The 20725-nt window shown below is 51.9% G+C and overlaps 1 protein-coding gene across 1 annotated transcript; it reads left to right on the forward strand.

Annotated features, from left to right (window-relative positions):
* The first annotated feature begins 992 nt into the window (after positions 1-992).
* BNIP5 (BCL2 interacting protein 5) lies at positions 993-20407 on the forward strand. Its single transcript, XM_032410118.1, has 12 exons — positions 993-1113; positions 8249-8892; positions 10008-10127; positions 11694-11758; positions 12030-12270; positions 13297-13428; positions 14290-14351; positions 14656-14893; positions 15761-15892; positions 16795-16859; positions 18319-18582; positions 20372-20407. Exons 2-12 carry the CDS (start codon positions 8253-8255, stop codon positions 20405-20407), a joined length of 1995 nt encoding a protein of 664 aa, XP_032266009.1. The 5' UTR covers positions 993-1113; positions 8249-8252.
* The last annotated feature ends 318 nt before the right edge of the window (positions 20408-20725 follow it).

The raw sequence follows: 20725 nt of genomic DNA on the forward strand, positions 1-20725 counted from the left end.
AAATAAAATCTAAAAAAAAAAAAAAAAAGAAAGGGTGGAGAAAAGGGCTTGGTACTCAGTACGTTTTCTTCTTTTCCTTAGGAACATTATCCCATTTAGCCCTACAGTCACCCTCTAAGGTGACTACTTAGTTTTTGAATGAGAAACAAACTCAGAGACATTGTGTCCCCTGCCAGCAGTCACACAGCTGACATATGGTTCCAGGTCTGGGTGCCTCCAAAGCGTGGTGCTTTCAATATTTACTTTGCGATGCCTCCCCGCGTCAATTAAACAGAATTGGATTTCTGCCTATTTTCGCTTTTGTTTCAATAAAACTAGTTCTTCTCTTTTGGATTATAAACATGTATCAACTCTCTAAAAAAATCTCAGGCATTACAGAAAGTGAAAAATGTGAATTTTTAAGACTTCTTTGAATGTTCTGTCAAGATTCATGGCGACACTCTCCAAGGGTAGCGGGATTTGGAAAACATGTTCCTCATCATCCTCCTTCTGAGTCTTTCGTCCAACTCAAGGAATATATGTGTTGCGTTCAATGACCTTTCTTTTCAGATCTTTCCCTCTTCCGGGAGAGCTGAAGGTGAAGGTGATAAAACGCCTCCTCCTCCCCCCTCCCCCCACCTGCTTTTCCCATAAGGGCTTGTTTTCTCTTCCATGGACTGGCTTTCCTCCAGCCAGGTCCAAGGTTGTTTTCTGGTATTGGTTTCTTGTTGTTGTTTGGATGTAATAGGGAAGTTGTTAAATGAAACTGTTTTTTTTTTCCCCAGGTAGCTGAGGTAAGCCTCGTATCGCTGGAAGAGCAAGAAGCAGCCTTGTGATAGGACGGGGCGAGGCCAGAACCCGCAAAGGTTGACCTTAGGCTCTCTGGATTGGCCGCCCATGAGCTCAGCTCCTGGGAGTTACGATATAAACGTGATCATGACCGAAATATCTTCTGAGACACTGGAAACTGGCAGCAGCAATAGCAACATCTTCTCCCTGGGTTACCCCCTCGGTCCAACTTCCAGCCGACAGGAAGTGGTACCCAGACACTGCGGGGGTTCCCGACGCAGAGCCACTGGTCTGGAGGTCCTGGCCAAGGGTGTCCTGCGACAGCAGGGACTTCTGTGGTCTGAGGTGAGTTGAACAATACTCTCTCCTTAGGGGGCTGGAGTAGCGGGTATCTTGGGGTCCTGAAAGTAGGGGCAGACCCAGGACTCAAACTCTGAGTCGAACCCCAATTCTGCTTCTAGCTTGTTGGGCTTTCCCTAGGCCTCAGTTTCTTCAACTCTAGAAAGGCAGAGCAGACTTCAGTGAAGTAATCTCCAACGGCGTCTTGCAAAGAGCTCTGGACTAACTTGGACTTACGAGCGCTGGGTTCAAGTCCCAGGCCTGCCACTTACTAGCACAGCAACCTTGAGTGAGGAAGTCCCCTTTCTTGGGCCTCAGTTTTCTCATCTATAGAATGGGAGCAGCATTACCCACCTCTCCTGCTCGTTTCCCTATTGAATGTTGTAGAGGTCAGGTTAGAGACTTTATGTGAAAGTACATAGTAAAGGGAAACCTGACATAAATAGGAGGTATTGTTATTACCCATGGCTCGATTCAATTTCTATCAGTTTAAAGTTCTTGAAAGTTAGTCCAAGGCCAGGGAGATCTTATGGAAGAGCTCTGGTGGCCTGCTGTTCTGACAGCGATTTGAGGGGGGATGATAGCATCGCATTGCCTGTGGTCCTGGATAGACGACACGATGGGGTGGGGACGGGATGGGGCGTCAGCAGAGCACAGTCTCGTGTTGGATCGAGGGGAGTGGTGGTTATCGTAGGAGTTTTCCAGCTTTAGGAATGATGACCCCACTACCCCTGCCCCAAGTCTGCCCCACTGCTGTATCATAGTGCCTGAAGTTCCACCATTAGGTACTTCTTTCTTTTGGGTTTTGAAAGATCCTCAAGAGATGCCAGGGCCCAGCCTTTTGGAAAACAGGCACCAGGCATCAGTGTGTTTGGCGGTGACGATAAGGAACAGGCAGATAGTCAAAGTCCACTCCTTTACACAGAGCTGGCACCCCCAACGGTGCCATGTGACTTCTTAGATGCCCTGTGGTCGGAGGCTTCATGCAAAGATCCCATCAAGCTCTGCCGGGGTTTGGCCCTGGCTGGAGCCCCTGTCCAGGCCTAGGTCTCACGTTCTGAAGTGGACGAGGACCAGCAGGTGAATACCCAGGGAAGGGTGCCCAGGAGGGGAACAGGTCTAGAAACCATGTGATTTGAGGTGACTGGGGTGATCGGGGTGATGGATGGGGACAGAGAAGACTCAAAGGGCGACATGGCCTCCCCTCAGGTGTGAAGGGCTGCCGCTGGTGACTTCAGCTCAGTCTAAGGAGGACTTCCCTCAAAATACAGGCTGGCTGACAGTGGAAAGCTCTGCCTTGGAGGGTGGTGAGTTCCCACTGCAGGAAGTGTTCCAATATGGGTTGCAAGTCTCCCTGCCAGGAATGTGGCCTAAAGGAGTCCTATACAAGAGGTAGGGCTAGATCCTTCTCAGGTCCCTTCTGGCTCCTGGAACCTATGAAGAACCCCAGAAAGGAGAAGAAACACCTTGAATTGTCACCATCTAACACCTGAGAGGTGGGCACAGGAAGAGGATGGGTCTAGTGTTGAAAGAAAAGATGACAGCCTCGCCCTCCACTTGAGTCTGGCCAGTGGGGCTAGAGGGTCTTCCCCAAGGAGGCCCCTCACTACACTGCATGTGGGGGGGGTGTGAGCTTCGGAGGGGACCTACATCACTGTGGGAGCCCAGGTTGAAGGCTTTGAACTTGGATGGACACAGCTCCCATGCCAAGAGTTTGGAGTGTCCCTGGGGCCACCTATGCCAGTGAGAAGCAAGCGTGACCTCAGGGTGCAGCCCTTGCCCCTCCAGCCTCCTGATTGGCTCTAGTTCAGGGGTCTGTGAGCCCCTCCTGGTGTTTACAGTCTTTGCCTCTGGGGCACAGGCATCTATACCAAGCACACGTGTGTGTGTGTGTGTGTGTGTGTGTGTGTGTGTGTGTGTGTTTACATTTATGGAAGGCCACTTGGTGTAGGAGAGAGAAGGAAGGATTTAGAATTCAGGGAGGGAGAGTCAAGCCCCAACTCACTATGCTTCCCGGCTGTGGGTGCCCAGGCAAGTCTCTCAACTGTTCAGAGACTCCGTTTCCCACCACCAGCCTGTTGGAGTCATGGGGCCGTGGCTTTGAATGTGGGCCGATTCAAAGGGCATTCTGGACGCTCTGTGGCAGCGTACCGGTGACTGGTTGAATTTGCGCTTATCTGTGTATTGCTTCTTTGTTCTGCAAACGCTGAGAACTGCCCAGGCAGGGTGGACCCAGCTGGGAACCAGGCAGGCTCAGGTCCGTTCTCTTAACTTGGGAGGGGGGCGGTGGTGGTGGTGTTGTGGGGGCAAGTAGACTCAATCATTCCCTTGCATTTGATTTAAGAAAAATCAACACAGTGTTATGAATCCACATAGGTTTATGTGTGTTAGAGTATGTTTCTGTGACCCGTGAATGTGTGAGCCCATTCAGGCTGCCGTGGCCCCCAGACTGGGCGGCTTAAACAACAGACCTTTATTTCTCACAGTTCTGGAGGCTGGAAGTTCAAGAGCAAGGCGCCAGCTGATTTGGTGTCTTGTGAGGGCCGCTATGGAGGGTCACCTTCCCAGTGGCCCTTACATGGTAGAAGGGGTGAGGGAGCTCCTCTCTTTCATGAGGGCTCTGCTCTCACGACCTAATCACCTCCCAAAGACCTCACCTTCTGACAGTGAGGTGAGGATTTAATATGCGAACTTCGGGGAGTGGGGCACAAACATTCAGCCAATGGCCATGAGTGTCTGTTGGGTGTTGACCCTGAGCCCCCACGTGGGCGCCATGCACACGCTCCCTCGGAGCTGCCCCTATTTGTTGACTATCTATTGTGTGAAGCACAGGGCGGGGGAGAAGGGGAGCCCCAGAATCTCTCTGTGAACTGGTGCCCGAGCCTGAGCAATGAATTATCCAATAGTATAGAGATGAGGTTTCATTCACACAATAAAACAAAAATGGCAGCACGCTGAGAAGAAGTTGGCAAACTTGCTGCTCCCTAGTCACTCAAGGTCAGCTCCGCGGACTTTCTCTGGTGGCTTGTTGTTGTTGTTGTTGTGAACACGTCACTGGCCTGGATCACGTCTTATCAGAAGTCCTGTGATCTGCACCTCACTTGGGGGTTTTGGAGCAGGCTGGGACTTTGTTCTGAAGTCTGCTTTCTACCAGGGCCATAAACGAGTTTACAAGAGCAGCTGGGGTTCCCTGCAATAAGGGTTTGCTGCTGTTTTGGGGTTCCTGGTCTGGACGTACATCCAGGACAGGGTGGAATTCCCCACCAGGCCGAGTGTGGGTGGACCCCCAGGCAGAGCACAGAACATGGGAAAAAGGAGGAAGGAAAAAGAAAGTCTTGCTTTGCTGAATTCTAGACTGGCAGAATTTTACAATTAGAAATTCTGGAAAGATTTAACTTCAGCACACGTAGAATTTGGGGTGTGGTGTGTGTGTGTGTGAGAGAGAGAGAGAGAGAGAGAAAACACAATCAGGGCTTAGAGACATTAAAAGTCTGAGGACACGTTGGCCAAAGGGAGGCTCTTCCAGGGTGTCTCCAGGGGGTGGCTGGGCTTGACCTCCTGGGCCAGCCACACTCTCCCCACTCTCTGCTAGCATTGGCAGACAGGATCTTTGGAGCGTCACAGAGGAGAAGTGGTGGTCAGAGAGGTGGGAGGAGGCCGGGCTGAGCTGGGTCATGGCCGCCCAGGGAGGAAAGAGTGGCAAGGAAGCAGGGTGACCATGTGAATACCGTATCGAATGCTGTAGCCCCTTCAGGGAGGATGGGGTCCGTGGATTTGGAATGAGGAGACCTTGGGAGATCCTGGAGTCTCTCCTCTCTGGAGAAACACTCAGAAAGGCCTCTCCCAGCCAGCTTCTGGGGCTGTGTTCCTCGCTTCCCTCCAGACTCAGGGCATTGTTGTTCTGGGGAGGGGGTCGCCACATCAAGGCAGTTTCCTTGAGAAAACATCAAGAAGGAACCATTGCCTGGTGGAATTGTACCGATGCTCTGATGAGAAGTAGCAGCGTGTCCTTCGAATGCAGTAGGAGGACACTGCGACCATCGGCGATGGTGGAAACCGTTTCCATAGCAATGACAGCTTTTAAACAGATTACTGTACCTCTTTTCCCATTAGCTGGGAAGGATGCTCCGACCCTTCCTGTGATTTCCAGCCCCCCCTGCCCCCCCCCCCCCCCCCCCCCCCCCCCCCCCCCCCCCCCCCTTTTCCGCCCCCCCCCCCCCCCCCCCCCCCCCCCCCCGCTGGAGCCAAGTTAGCGCAGGAAGAAGAGGGGCTGAGCCAAACCAGGGTGTTCTGTTGTGTTCTGCTGGTTTGGTGGTTTTGTTATCGAACAGCCTCTCGGCCAACCCCACCCAATGGGCCCTGACCACAGCAATATATGGAAAAATCAGAGAAGCCTGACACCACTCAGTAAATATTTCTGGCTCAGCTTGCTTAGATCTTAAATTAAATAGACCTTCAACCTAAATTTATCTGAAGACCGTGTGCTGCTAAAGAGAGAGCGGCTCTCGGGGAATAGGCCATTACCGTCACCACCGCTTCCTGTGGGGCCCATCTGAAGAAGACCAGAACATTCTCTCCGAGGGTACAACCTGCATCTCGTTCATTGTATCCCTAGCACCGAGCATAATTCTGGTACTTGGTGGATGCTTACTGAACGTTGCTGAAAGACATAAATGAGAAGAAAGGAAATCTTTTCTTCTATGATTTCTTCTGCTTATCCCACCCCACACCGCATTTCAGCTGCAAAACCACAGGCTTCGAGGCTTTTGAGAGCATTCGTTAATTTCCATATAAGGTACAGGCAGAGTGCTAAAGCTTTGGTGTAACTCAGATGCTCCTTTTAAGGAACATTAGACAACAAATAAAGCCTTCCAAATGGCCTGCTCCCTCCCCAGCCCCTTTTCTCATTTCCTCCAAGATTGTCCACGTGTGGATGCCCAGCCATGCTGCTGGTACCTGGGGCCCCTGGCCACCCTTCCCAGTCCCTCCCCCCCAGACCCGTGCTTGAAGGAGGGAAGACATCCTGAATGTTATAGTCACCTTCAAATCTCTCTGTATTTTCCCATGCCTGTCCTCTCTCTCTTTATGTATTTCCTTCATATTCACATGGATCCCCGCACATCTGGAATTGCAATTATAGATTGTTATTTGCCCCTCTAAGCTGGACATGTGATAGAGCACATTTTAAAGTAATGAATTAGGGGCACCTGAGTGGCTCGGTCAGTTAAGCATCTGCCTTCGTTCGGCTCAGGTCGTGATCCCAGGGTCCTGGGATCGAGCCCTGCATCAGGCTCCCTGCTCAGTGGGGAGTCTGCTTCTCCCTCTCCCTCTGCCTGCCTCTCTCTCTCTCTTTATCTTATTAAAAGATAAATAAAATCTTAAAAAAATAAAGTAATGAATTAGTTGGTAAACGCGGGACATATGATGTAAATACGTAATTCATGAATATGTAATACACTAAATAATACTTAGTAAATGCATAATAAGGCTATAATTACAAAGTAGAATAGGCAGTCCCTGTATCTAAACTCCATAGGAATCTCTGGGGGCTCAGATTTGGGATTCAAGACCATATTTTATTTTTCTTTTAACTTCCACCAAAGGGCAAAGGGTTTCTGAACAACTTTGGAAGAATTGGAAGCCACAGGAGTTTCGGATTAAAGACACACAAATTAGGTGCGTTGCTCACAGCCTGGCCTGCTTAAAATGCTGCCAGGAGGAGATGATTCCTTCCGTCATCTTTTCCATGGGCAGCTGCTTCCTTCTGGATGGATCAAGGAAGGGCCCCCACTGTTCTAAGATGGGACCGGTCCAGATATGTTTACTTTATGTTAACTACGCACCCAAAGATACCTTACGTATTGTATAGTTTACTAAATGTTTGTGTTGGACATTTATTCATTTATTGAATGAGGGCTTATTGAGTGCTAGGTGCTCAGGATACAAGACCTCGCAAAACAGAGGGAAGGAAGAGAGACTCAGACTATAACAATGACCCACACAGAGGTGTGATACCACGTAACATGATGTAGTAAAGGGGGAGAGGATGTGCTCATGGTGGGGGGGAGGTGCACAGGGAGGGCCTCTCTGGGAAGGTGACATTAGAGCACAGCCATGAAGGAAGTGAGGGAACAGACCGTAAGAATGTTCTAGAAAGAGGGAACAGCCCGTGTGAAGGCCCTGAGGCAGCGAGCAGGGCTGTGTGAGTGGAGTGAGTGATGAGAGGTGGTGAGAGGGGTTATGGGACCAGGTTGTACAGGGCCTTGCTGGCTACTGTAACGACTTTGACTTTGACTCTGAGTGCAAGGGGAGCTGTTGGAGGCAAGAGAGTGACGTGATCTAACTTAGGGCGAGTCCCCGTGGCTGCCGAGGGGAGAAGCTAGGAGGAGGACAAGAGCAGAGCAGGGGGACCAGATGGGAGGCGATTGCAGTAGCCCAGATGAGCAGAACTGGGGCCTAGACCAACCCAGAGGGTGGTGGAGGAGGTGGGGAGACGGGTTGGGGTCTGGACGTGCTTTATGGAACCAACAGTCTTTGCTGATGGCTCAGATGTGGGGAGCAAGAGAAAGCAAGGAACCAGGGACAGCTTCAACTCCTTGGCCCAAGCGAATGGACGAGCAGTGTTGCCATTTACTGAGCTGTCTTGTGCAATAGTCTTACAGGCGGGTCGCAGGCGTATTTCAGACGAGGACAGTGGTGCCCGAGGGGCAGGACTTGGCCCCTGGCTCCAGCTCTATTAGTTTCCTATCGCTGCTCTAACAAAATCCACAAACTCAGAGGTTTGGGAACAACATGAATTAATCACCCTGCAGTTCTGGGGGTCAGAAGTCAGTCAGTCTCAATGGACTAAAATCTTGGTGTTGGCAAGGCTGTGCTCCTTCTGGAGACCCTGGGGGAGTTGCCGACCAGCTGTGACATCTGGGGCATGACCTCCATGGTTTAGTTTTCTCCTCTGGAAAACGGGGACGAGGATAGCCCTCCCTCCTGGGGCTGTTGAGGAATTGAAACGAGACGACAGCTTTGAGGGTTGATTGTCACTCACACGAATGGGCAGGGTGGCTCGGAGGGCGGGTCAGCGCCGGTAGCCCACTGAGGCGTCCTGGTAGGTCTCCTGTAAGGGAACTGTTTGCTTTGTTCATAGTGCCATGGAGCATCCGCGGGAACCGAAGAAGCCTCTGTCGGGGAGAAGAGCCAGGTCTCTGGACAGGTCACATGGCCCCAAGAAGGACTCAGAGTCATGGCACTGCCAATGCCTTTCCCTGCCCATTCTCACCGCCCCCTACAGGCGGGTGCTGCACCGGACGGCCAGCGAGGGGACCAGATGTCCCCAGAGCCCAGCTCAGTCTGTGGAGGCTCAGGGCACCACGGCCATAGCCCTCAGCCTGGAGGAGACCAGGGAGTTTCTCCCCAGTGACCACAGGCCTCCGCAGGACACTAAGAAGGACAAGGCCCAGAGGCGGGGCCAGCAGGGGTGGCTGAAGACCTTTATGAACTTCTTTCTGAGGACAGGCCCTGAGGAGCCCAAAGAAAAGGGCAGCCGGAAGGCAAAGGGGAAGGAGGGCCTCCCCAAGCCCGCAGAATCCCCTGGGGCACCGGGGGACACAGCTCCTAAGAAGAAAGCCCACGACAAGAAGGCCAGCCGCAAGAAACATGGTCACAAGAAACATGTTGCTGAGGAAACCAAGGGGGCCCAAGATCAGGAGGCCGAAGGCCAAGAGACAGGGCTGCCCAAGATGGCGGTTGCCCCACGCTCCGAGGAGGCTGACCTGGGCCCAGCACCCAGGGGTGAGCAGACCGTGCCCGGTAACCTCCCTGCCCCACCCCCAAGGGCTAGGGTACTCTAAGCCGGCTCCTCAAACCTCTCAACAGAAGGGACGTGGAAGGCGGGGCAACCATCAGGGCTCCACTGTGCAATTTCTTTGAGGCAGAGCGGCACCGCGGCTGAGAGCCTGCGGTCAAACCCCATTTCCACCCCCCCTTAGCTGTGTGACCCGGGGCTGGCGACTTTCCTCTCTGAGCCTCAATTTTTTTTTCCATCCATAAAATGGGGGTAACAACAGTTGCTACCTCCTGGAATAGCCGTGGCCTGGAGCTGGCACAGGGAAAGTGCTCCGTATATGGTAGCTGGAGTTAGGTACTCTCGTTGAAGGAGCACAGCCCCTGGGGGAATGGGAAGGCAAGGAGGGAGGTGAGGAGGGAGGTGAGGAGGGAAGCCCAGCCCCTCGACATTAATCCAGAGGCGAGGACTGTGGGCGGGGGGCCCCGTGCTGGTTCTCGGCTCAGCTGTATCGGGAATAAACTTACAAGTTGCTGCCCCTCTCCAGGACCTCTGGTTCTTCATTTGTAAAATAAGGAAGCTGGTCCCCGAGGTGCCTTTCTTTTCTGACTCTTAGGTCCCGGAGGTGAGCGCCCTTGTAGGCACCTGGAGGGAGACAGAGCTTTGCCCTGTAGCACTCAAAACCCACCATGGGTTTGTTTTTTTTTTAAGATTTTATTTACTTATTTATTTAGAGAGCCCACATGAGGGGGTGGGAATAGTGAGAGAGAGAATCTCAAGCAGACTCCCCACTGAGCGCGGAGGCCGATAGGGAGCTCCATCCCTGGACCCAGAGATCATGACCTGAGCTGAAATCAAGAGTCAGACGCTCATCCGACTGCACCACCCAGGCGCCCTCAAACTCACCATGTTTTTAATGAGGATAAGGATGCCTGGGTTGAAGCAGCCTGTTTTCGAATGGAAACCTTGGCAAGTTGCCGCTTTTTGGTTAAGCCTAGAGCTACAGGGCCCGTCCTGCTGTGAGTTCTGGGTTGTTTTACTGTGCTCATGGACGAAGTCAGAAGAATGTCATGGACACCCCCTCACCCCACCCCACACACACTTACTTTCATCTTCCTTCCAGGTGGGGAAGGTTCGGATCTCCACCAGTCCTTGTTCATTGAGGACCAGGGTCCTGGAGCGTCGGAGATTTCTTCTCAAGGCACAGGTCACTTGCTGGAAGAGAAGCTCAAAACCCTTGACAGTGAGTCAGAATCTACTTAGCAGCCTCTTTCCCTGCAGCTGGATGACTGCTTAGACCTTGGATGGTCCCTCTCAAAAATGCCTGTACTAATCTTGCTCCTTCTGGTGCTTCTGGTCACATTTACTTATTTTAGAGTCTCACAGAAGGGAGTCTCAGGAATTAGAAAAGCCACAGGCAAATGCTCCTGCCTTATGTGTTAATGAGCGTGGGACTTTTTTTTTTAGTCTTTTTAAATTTATAGAAGGAAGATGGAATAGAGGAATATAGAATTTATATATGTTTTTAAATATATGAAAGAGTGGAAGAGTTCTTTGTACACTCATATACTCCCAATTGTTGATGGAGGCCAATATTTGCCTCATATGTGTATGTGTGTGTATGTGTGTATGTGTGTGTATGTGTGTGTGTGTGTGTGTGTATAATTTTGTTGCTGAGCCATTTTCAGTAAAATGGTCCTTCATCCTGAAATACTAAAGCACACATCTCCCAGAAACGAGTACAGTCTCCCGCACAACCGCAATACTGTCATTGTCCCGAATAAAATCTATGTGATGCTCTATTAATCTAATTCCCTATAAAGAATGGGCATATTTTAAAAGATAATAAAACATCTATGCATCTGTTGAAGAATAACTAAAAGGCATTTAGTTGGCTAGTCTGCAGGCTGTGTATTTTACGTGCTAATTGTTTTTTCACACCAGAGGAAATCAGCTGGTAGACTGAGTCAAGGAAAAAAGGCCAAACAGGATTTATAAATGAAAGAGGAGTGAGGGAGGGAAATGGGGGGTGACAAAATCTGCAGGCAGCCCGGGACCAGGAAGTCTTGTTTGCACCTTCTTTCGTATAATCCGGTCAGTTGGCGGTTAGCAGAGGCTACTCTGGGCGCATTGTCTTTGGATCAGTCGATGGGGTATCAGAGAAAACCATTTATGTTGTTTGTGGTTTCTCCGTAAAGACTTGGTGGAGGCATCGACATGGCAGGCCATCTGTGTCATGCCTGCTGGGGTCCCTCCGTCTTCCGCCTTAGTTAGGCTGGGTCTCCACCATTTTCCCCACTGGAATTTTGCAGGTGGGAAGATCAGCATTAAGCTCCCACAGTATTTCCAAGCACAGTTCCTTGGTGGCCTGATAGCCATCTGAGGGAAGCAGGACTGGGATTATGATTCACCCTTCAAAGGGAAAGAGATGAAGGCCCAGAGAAGTTAAGAGATGTACTCAAGGTCACACAGCTTGCTGAACCCAAAGCAGATATTTACAAATCTGTAAAGGTCAAAGGAAATAGTGGGGTACAGGTTGAACTCTTGAAGGACTGACCTGAGATGGCCTGCATAAAAGTTCATGCTTTGGCCAACTCCCCTTTTCCTTTGGATCTCCCGAGTCTCTCTCAGAAGGACAGCTCCTGGAACATGGTGCTTTTCCCCACTTCTGTGGCCTGAGGAGCTGTTTTAAGAGCACGCTCACTTAATACAGAAGGACTAAGTTGATCTCAGAAGTCCAAGACAGTCATTAGAAAGAGGGCTCTGTACATGGAGAAAGACTAAATGGGTGCATTTCACTTTCTTCCAGAGGAGACCATCATCAGCATGATAGTGGAATTTCTCCAAAGAGTGGGAGACCAGTGGGAGGAGGAGGTAAGGAGCAATTGGTCTGTGTTGACCCCCAGAGGCTTGCTGTTTCCTTTCCATCCCCCTCGTCCCCCCTCCTCCCCCTCCTCCTCCTCCCCTTCCATGCTCAAACCCCATCTGCCCTTCCAGGCTTCCGTGTTCCCTGGCTCTGGGCTCTGTCACCTCCCTCACCTAGGGCCACCTTGAAGCACTTGGTTGCTCTTCAGTTGCTTCTCGGGGAGCTTTTCCCTCTCCTCAAGGTCAGGGCCTGACTCAATTTCTCTCATCTCTCCCACAGCATCTTCAAGCTCCTCGGCCAGAGGTGGTTCCACAGAACCCAGTGCCAGCCGTCAGGAAGAAATCCCAAGAGAAGAAGTCTAGCCTCAAGAGAGCCTTTTCTCATAAGAAACACAGCTCCGAGGAGCCTAAGAGAGTGGGGTCTGCAGATGTTTCTAGCCCGGAGTCCTGGCCACTCAGGAGGCCCAACTTTCTGCCCCTGTGTGTGGGGGGCCATCAGCCCTCCGCCTCCAGCAGCACTGGTGAGCAGGCTCAGAGTTTCCATAGCAACACTGCAGCTACCTCCAGCTCTGGAACCTTCTCCAGGGTTGGAATTGGCCATTTTAAGGGCTGCCATCCCAGTTCTGACTTTCGCTCTGCCCTGAGCAGTGTGGGGAGGGCAGTGGGGAGGAGAAAGGGATGCCAGCAGGTCACCTCCACAAATGAAACCTCACTGTCTAGGCAGGCAATCGGGTAAGCCCGCAGTGGAAACTGTGTTGAGGAATCCCCTCGCCATCCTCATCTCTCCACAGCTCCAGCCTCTCTACCCTGGCAGGGGGTAGCATGTGTAGGAAGGAGCTACAACCTGGGAGGCAGGACACCTGGGCTCTGAGCTGGACTTTCTACATCATTCCCCATCTCTCACCTGTAAAATAAGACACTTCCGTACTGTGTATCTATACTCGATCAGCTTTTGTGGCCATATTGTTATCCCCATTTTACAGATGAGGGAACTGAGGTTTAGGGAGGTAAAACAATGTGTTCAAGGTCACATGGCCCCCAGTGATGGAACCAGAGCTAGAGAGAAAGGATCACCCTGGGTGGAAGGGAGGAATGGCCTAGCCCAGCCACTTGGTCTGGCCAGGGGAATTTACATTTTAAAAAGAAGGGGCAATGCTTCACACCAAATATAGAGCCACAGTGGTGGAATTTCAGGCCACAAGGGGAGATATCCTCATGCAGGGAGATTCTGGCCCTGCTGCTTTAATTCATGCTATGGAATCAGGCCTTTACTCTCCAGGCTGAGATGCTGGAGGAGGATGGGGTTACGAGGGGAGGGAGGAGAGGAGGGCAAAGCCCAGGAAACCTGTTGTAAGGAAGTGCAAAGGGATAAGGGAGCTAGGTCTGGGCCAGTACATCAGAGCCTTGACCCTGACCCACCTCTGCCCCAGCAAGACCTTTGCACACTCTAGCCATGGAGTGAACCTTGGAACCTCTGCTAACTTCTGTGCATTAGTTAACACCCTCACCCAAATGAAACACACCCACCATTTCTTCTCACTTCTCAGGTTCGGAGGAACCCCATGTCCAAGAGGCCCTGTCTGCAGACAGCGGGGCTCCAAGTTCCTTCGAGCTTGCCGCCCAAGCAGGAAGCCAGGGACCCGAAGAGGACTTGCAGATGAACAGAGCCTTGGAATTCCGTTAGTACCCCCTCGTTTTCTTAGAGGCCCCTTGGAAATCATCTGGCCTGACCCCTCCCCGTGCAGAGAGGCAGTGACCTGGCCTTGACTTCCTCTGAGCTCAGCAGGCGGGGTCCAGAGCACTCAGCACAGTGAATAAGCTATTTAGAGCTACTAAATGTTAGCTGCCCTTTATTGTTATTATTGTGGTGGTTCCGGAGTCCAGCTTGAGAACAAGGCCTCAGGAGAAGTCCGGAGGGTAGGCAGGAGGGTAGGGGCCCTAAGGGTGAAGTTCAGCAGACGGTGGTTGCCGGCACTGTTACTATTATTCCCTTACCATTGGCAGAGGCGAGGCGGGAACCATAGAATCACTGTCAGTTCTGCGTGTCTGGAGATCCTTCCAGATCCAGATCTGGATCCACTTCGCCCACATCCCCCATCCTGCCTTGTTGGCTTCTCACAGAAACTGTGCCTCGAAGGGGAATTGAGAAGGGCCACTGTTGTAAGTGGAAGACGAGGAAGGTGCTGGGCCAGGGGACTTGTGGGGACCAGGCCCTTCCGGAAGGCCTCGAGACCCCTTCTCCTGGAGGCAGGTGCCTACGTTATTTTCCTCACACTTAACGTGGCCCATGTGGGCGCTGCCTGACCAACGAAGAGGTGGCTATATTCTCAGGGAAGCAGCTCTGCCCTCAGGCCACTTCTGAGCAATGCCCCTCGTCCCCATGGCCAGGCCTGGGACGACCGACAAGGGCAAGCCGGTCAGCAGCCCGGAGACCTGGCAGATTCACCCAGGGAGCCGCTTGGGCCTTAGGAAGTGAGGACTGACTGTAGAAAAGCTTTTCTCCACACTCAAGTGCAAGCCACCCTTTTGTTCTCTTTCAGAAGAATTCATCCAGAAGATCATTGCCCTACTCCAGGATGCGGAGGAGCAGTGGGGAGAGAAGGTGAGGCCGACATTCCCCACATAGATCCTGACCCTCGCTATGGACACCCCCACCCCTGCCTGGCCTAAGAACTTCCCTGCCCCTCCCCCAATGCTCCATCTTTCCAGAGCCAGGCTCCAGGTCCTTCCCGAAGCCTCCCCAACCCCGTGGCTGCAGGCCACGCTTGTTCTGGCCAGGCCGTGCCCTCTGGTCCACAGCGGGGTCTCCGTTTGTTTCAGGGGGTGCTGGTCTCTTTCCCCAGCTTGCTTGCAATGTCCTCACGGTTGGGGGCCCTGACTCAGTTTCTCTCCTCTCCCCCACACAGCTTCAAGTCCAGGAACCGGAGGTGGCTGTAGAAAACCTGTCCCCATCCTGCAGAAGGAAATCCCATGAGAAAAAGTCCAGCTTCAGAAAAGCCTATTCTCATAAGAAACGCGGCTCCAAGGAACCAAAGAGAGCGGGGGCTGCAGGTGCCGCCAGCCCGGAGTCCCGGCCACACAAGAGGCCCAGCTTCCTGCCCCTGTGCATGGGGGGCCATCAGCCCTCCACCTCCAGCAGCCTCGGTGAGCAGGCCCAGCGTTGCCATGGTCACAGAGGCTGCCTCTGGCCCCAGGCTTCCCCCAGGGAGGCTTGGCCAGCTGTGTGGCCTCAGCCTCAGGCTTGACTTTGGCTCTCTGCTCTGAGAGGGGTGGGGAGGTGTGGGAGGGCTGTGGAGAGCGGTGGGTGCCGGGCGCCAGCTGGACCCACCACCCACAACGCAAGCCCTCCCCCCCCCATACATAAACGCACAAACACTTTAAAAATGCAGTTTGAGAGCCGTGCATGGGTTTATCAGCGAAGGGCATCAGACTCACCCGAAAGCTAATAGAAAAGCACAGAGACCCGGGTTGGATGAAGTAGGATATGGCCTGGGCCTCTGCTTTTTCACTACTCTGCCGTGTGAGGTGCACCGTGATTCCCTTGACATTGACGGAGTGCCTCCTACGTGCCCCCCTCACACGTGTTATCTCATTCAGCCCCCTTGCAACCTGTGAAGTCGGTCTTGTTATTCCCATTTGGCAGATGGAGAAAGTGAGGTTCACACAGGCGAAGTGACTCAGCAAAGCCTCACAGAGCAAAGGGGAAGTGGGCTCATCGGGTGGGATCTGTTGGTGGGCCTGCTCTCTTTCCTCCCAGACTGTGAGGAGGCAGAGGGGGTTGCTGGCGGAAGGGAAGAATGAGGTTTCTGGAGGGGCTAAAGAAGGCACTGTGAGCTCCTTTGAGGCGGGCCCTGGAGGTCGGGGGGCTCGCTGAGGAGCCTGGGAAACCAGGACCCCTCTGGCGCCAGCGCCTTTGGACAGCTTCTTGTCAGAACCTGGACCCCCCGTAATGTGCCTGTGGATTTGAGACAGGAGCAAAACACACTCACACCACCTCCTTTCTGCCCTCAGATCTGGACGATGCTGAGTTCCAGGAGTCCTCGCCTGCAGAAGGGACACCTGTTGGATCCTCAGAAGCGCCCCCCAAGACCAGGGGCCACAAGCCAGAGGAGGGACTGCAGCCGGATGAAGTGTTCGAATCTAGTCAGTACCGCCCTGCCCTCTCCTGGGCTGCCCTCTCCTGGGGCGGCTGCCGTGGGGCTTCTATTTGCGTGGATCTCGTAGGGTGAATTCGAGTAGGATCTGGGAAGGCTGGTGATCAATACCCCAGGAGACTCTAGCAGGGCGGGGAGGAGGCAGGGTTGGCCTTTCAACTGGGGCTCCTGGGGCAGAGTTGCAGGTGGAGAGTTCTCTTCCGCTAGAGAACACCTGTCTATTCCGTGGGATGTCACTTCACCCCACCTCACCGCATTGGTTTGCTTGAATGTTTCATATAAAACTCCCCGCTTGCCCTGGGTCTCATAACCGGTGGTGTTCTGGCAAAGAGGCTGAGGGTGGGCCTGGTGGGGGAGCCCTGATACGTAGCATTTGCAGATTTCTATGGTGTAAGTGTTCCCACCATGGCTGATTTCAAGCTGCCAACAGTTTATAAAAAAAGGACCACAAACACCCAGAATATTTGCAATTAGGTCTTGGTATGAGCAGCCATGTGTATGTGGCCGCTTACAGCCCTGGCTGTGCATTCTTGTTGCATCTGGGGCTGTGGTCTTTCCTCTCCCTGCTTTCTGATTAGCTGCTCCTGGTCCCAACTTCCATGCCTGGCCATGCTACTCTGTAACCTGGATAGGGGACATTGGGAGGTCTCAGTTTCCCCATCTGTTAAATGGAGCTGAGGTGAGGCTTGACTGGCCAACATCCTTTCAATTTCTATAAAGCAAACTCAAAATAAAGCTTTCATGCTTCAGCCCTAGTTTCGGGGAATCTTTCTTCGCCCTTCAGAGCTAATCCATGTACTGTGTTGTAGAGACAACGTATCGTCTGTAATGGGAGGATGTGTTGTTATAGAACTTGTCAACAGTCCCTGAATCTTTCTTTATTTTCTTTAGAGGAGCTGATCATTCAGGGGCTGGTGGATCTTCTCCAAGAAGTGGATGACCAGTTGGGGGAGCAGGTAAGGACTGCTCAGTCCCCCCAAGGCTGGCCCTGGGGGCCTCATCACCTCACAACTGAGGCCTGGGTTCAATCCCCATCTCTGCATCCAGGTGACCTTGGGCACATCGTCCCTTAATCTCTCTGAGCCTCGGTTTTCTCTTTTGCAAAATGGGGGTATATATCTACTTGACAAAGCTTAATGTACATATAGAAAATGCCAGTCACATAGGAGATGAGATAAATGTTTGCTTAAAATAGTATCATGCCCATGCAGCTCACCCTGCCGGCCAGGACTTCCCCCAATCCAAATCCCCCTTGAAGTTCAGCTCATGTCTGACCTCCCTGGAAGCCTCCTACCCCAAGTCCGGTCCACCAGTACCCCCTGATCTTGTCCTGTGCTAGCTTCTTTTTCACTCTGTCTTGGCACACATTTCAGCATCAATATGGTCTCCAATTCTCTCAAGCTTTTAGATTTTCCCCTCCTGCTAGAGAGCCTATAACAGAAAGTTGCCTCTTTGAAAACCTCACAGTCTACTTGGAGAGACAAACACAGATCACCTATGAGGTGTCAGATATGAGCACAGGTCATAGATGGGTCATGAGCATAGCGGGCACTGTGAGTGCCTCGCTTTACCACCACGGTGCTCACTGGCCCAGCTCCCCACTGCCAGCACCCGCATTCTTTTGCCTGAGGACTGGCCTCTGGAACTATTTTACCACCCACATGGTAGGCCAGAATGATCACCCCCCACCTCCTGAGGAGCAGCCCTCGACCCATGGCTCCTGGGACCTGGTGTATACATACCTCAGCTCCCTTGCCCCTTGCAGGGATAACTCTGGAGAGTGTGCTCTACACCAGCTCCTGGAGTGGCCAGTGAGGACCAGGCTCAGTAGCTAGTGTGTGTGGACTGCCTTCCCATCCTTGTCCCAGAGCTCCATTCCCCCATCGGTGTTTCGTAGCATCTCTTACCACCTAAACTACCTGCACCTGAGCCCTAGTCTCTGGGGGAACGCAACCTAGGACATTTAGGTATGAAGAAGAGGTGACTTAGAGTGGGAACTAAAATTCATCCAACATCTACTCCGCACGGAATATTTTACATAAAGGATCTCACTTAATCCCCTCCCCGCAACAACTCTGCATGTGGGTGCGGGGCATTATTACTGCCATTTTACCCATGACTAAACTGAGGCTCGGAGAAGTCACATGGCTAGTAAATGCTATTTGAGCATCCCTTGGACAAAGACCTGCTTTCCGTCCACCACCCCCCACGTTGTTCTGCTGCTTGGAGTTGAACCTCGCAGAACAGATTCTGAGAGGCTGGAGGGAGTGGAGGCATTTAACAAGGGAGCTCATCCCAGGGACAAGGAGGCGCCCAGCCTGGGTGCATGGAGCTGGACGGGGGGCGGGGGATCAGCTGGTGGGAGGGGGCTACCTGCCACCATCACTGATGGTCTGCCTCCGTCTCTACTTCCAGATCAGGCGACACCCCAGCTTTAAGAGGTTTTTACACAAGCTCTCCGACTCCTCCCTCAGGAAGTTGGCAGCCACCCTGCAGAGCCGGAAGGCCCACCCTGCAGAGCCGGACAGGGACCTCACCAAGGGACCCTACCACTTTGCCTTTGGCTCGTCTAACAAATTTGCCGGCAACAATAGCCACGCCGTCCTCAGCCTCATGGGCCTGTGCTCTGGCCATAGCCAGCACAGCTATACCCACTTCCTGTGCCGGGTGGCCCAGCAGGTGAGAACACGTGACAAGAGGCTCAAGATCCCAGCAGGATCGCCCTTACTGGCCTCTCCCCTCCCCTGCTGAGTTCTTGGCTTTTGGGGGGCTAGCTCACATGCCATCTCCTTGCTGAGGCCCCATGAGATGATTCTACACCCACGTGACCATTCTCTTTTCCAAAGCCCTCACTGGCTTTACTTGATCCTTAGCATCTGCTTTATTTGGCTCTGGTCCCTGATTGTATGTGCATTTCCATACTTTATGATTTCGGTATGGAATACTGGACGGGGTGCTACCCTAGCTTGCCCTCTTGTTGTTTCATGGGTTGTGCTGGTTGGCTTCCCAAATTCAAGACCATCATAAAATTTAAACGACGAAGCAAAGTAAGATTACATGTCAAGTGAGGGATGGTTGAGGTAGATGAGGATCCATGGGCCATTGGTTCTGGAAGGCTTCCAAGGGGGGTGGTCCTTCACTGACCTTGTCTTGGTTGATTGATTAAGAATAGCTTCTCCTTGCCATCGATCTCACTCTTCTGATCGGTTTCATGCTTTTCCTAATAACTGCCCCTGCCCCTAAGGCTCTGAGATGGTCCCTTTAGAAATAATACTTCTCACTGATTTTTTTAAAGTCTGAGTTTTCATGTTGTCTGGTGGACTCTGATAAGCAGTGTTCCCCGCCTTTTTCAAAATCACTTAAGGTAACTTGCCTACAGACATTTTGACCCAGATCTTTACTGCAGAAGCTACCGAATGAAGACGTGACATTAAAGGAAGGAAACAGTGTTGGGGCACCTGGGTGGCTCAGTCGGTTAAGTGTCTGCCTTTGGCTCAGGTCATGATCTCAGGATCCTGGGATCAAGCCCTGCATCAGGCTCTGCTCCGTGGGGAGTCTGCCTATCCCTCTGTTACTCCCCCTGCTCATGCCCTCTCTCTCTCAAATAAATAAATTTTAAAAATCTTTAAAAAAAAGGGGAGGAAGCATTCTGTTTGTTGGCATTGGACAAATAGAACTTCTATATCCAGATGGTCTCTAGGCCTTTATTACAATGATGTCACCATCATGCAAACACCCTGCCTCTCCTGGAATTACCTTTCAAAGTCATGTGATGCATCTTTCAAGAAAGCTGGTCTGATTTCATAATATTCCTATCTTGTCATTCAAATGGTCTGCTCTATGTTGGCTTGTTTTCCTGGTGGGAACTCCTTATGACCTTCGACCTCTCTTTCCTCAGCCTCATTATCTTTGCCCAGATATGGGGATATTATGGATAATTTGCCCTCTAGGATGGGTTAGGTAATAGCTTATGGAGTGATCTGAATTCTTTGTGAAAGATATTAATAGAAACAACAGCTCTGACATCCTCAGTAGCCCTAGCTTCATCTTCTGGTTTTACTAACCATTCATTCATTCACTCCCTCACTCATTTGACCAATAGGTGTTGAGAACCTCCACTGGGCCCTGCTGTGCAAGGTGCTGTGAGGGCCTGTGGATGGTTCTGCTATAGGAAAAGACAGAATGTTTCCTGATGACGAAATTAAGTACCAGTAAAATGCCAAATTAGTGGTAACTGAGGCCAGTGAAGCCATTGGTCCTGGAAGCCTTCCAGGGGGTGGCAGGCATAGATTTTGACCTTTGAGGATGGAGAAGCTATAGATGGGGAGAAAGGACCGAGAGAGCACTGCAGATAGGAGGTAGTGCGTGAGTCCAGACCCAGAGGGGACAGCTAGTGTGCTGTGTTGATATGTTAATTAGAAGTCTGTTGGGGCTATGGCTAAAACCTATGTTCTTTTTCTCCTTCCAGAACATCGCAAGTCTTGAAATCCAAAGTCCAGATTAAAAGCTATGCTTTAAACTCAAGCTCCCTTGAACTATTCAAACAATTGGTGGCTTTAGGCAGGACCCTCTGAGGATGCTTCATGACACCCTCCCCAGATATGAACGAAGACGAGGATGGATGGCCATCTGCATACGTATGCCATCGTGGGCTTCTTGAGACTGGGATACACGAATCCCTCTTCCACTTAGCTGGACGCAGAGGCCATGCTGGGGGAAGGAGAGCACTGCACCGGGAGTTAGGAGACCAGAGCTCCACCTGCTGAGCTGCCCCAAACTTGCTACAAGACCCCGGACTTGTTTGTCTTCCACTCCAGACCTT

The sequence above is a fragment of the Phoca vitulina genome, unplaced genomic scaffold, assembly GCF_004348235.1.
Source record: "Phoca vitulina isolate PV1807 unplaced genomic scaffold, GSC_HSeal_1.0 scaffold11, whole genome shotgun sequence".
In the NCBI taxonomy this organism is placed as follows: Eukaryota; Metazoa; Chordata; class Mammalia; order Carnivora; family Phocidae; genus Phoca; species Phoca vitulina.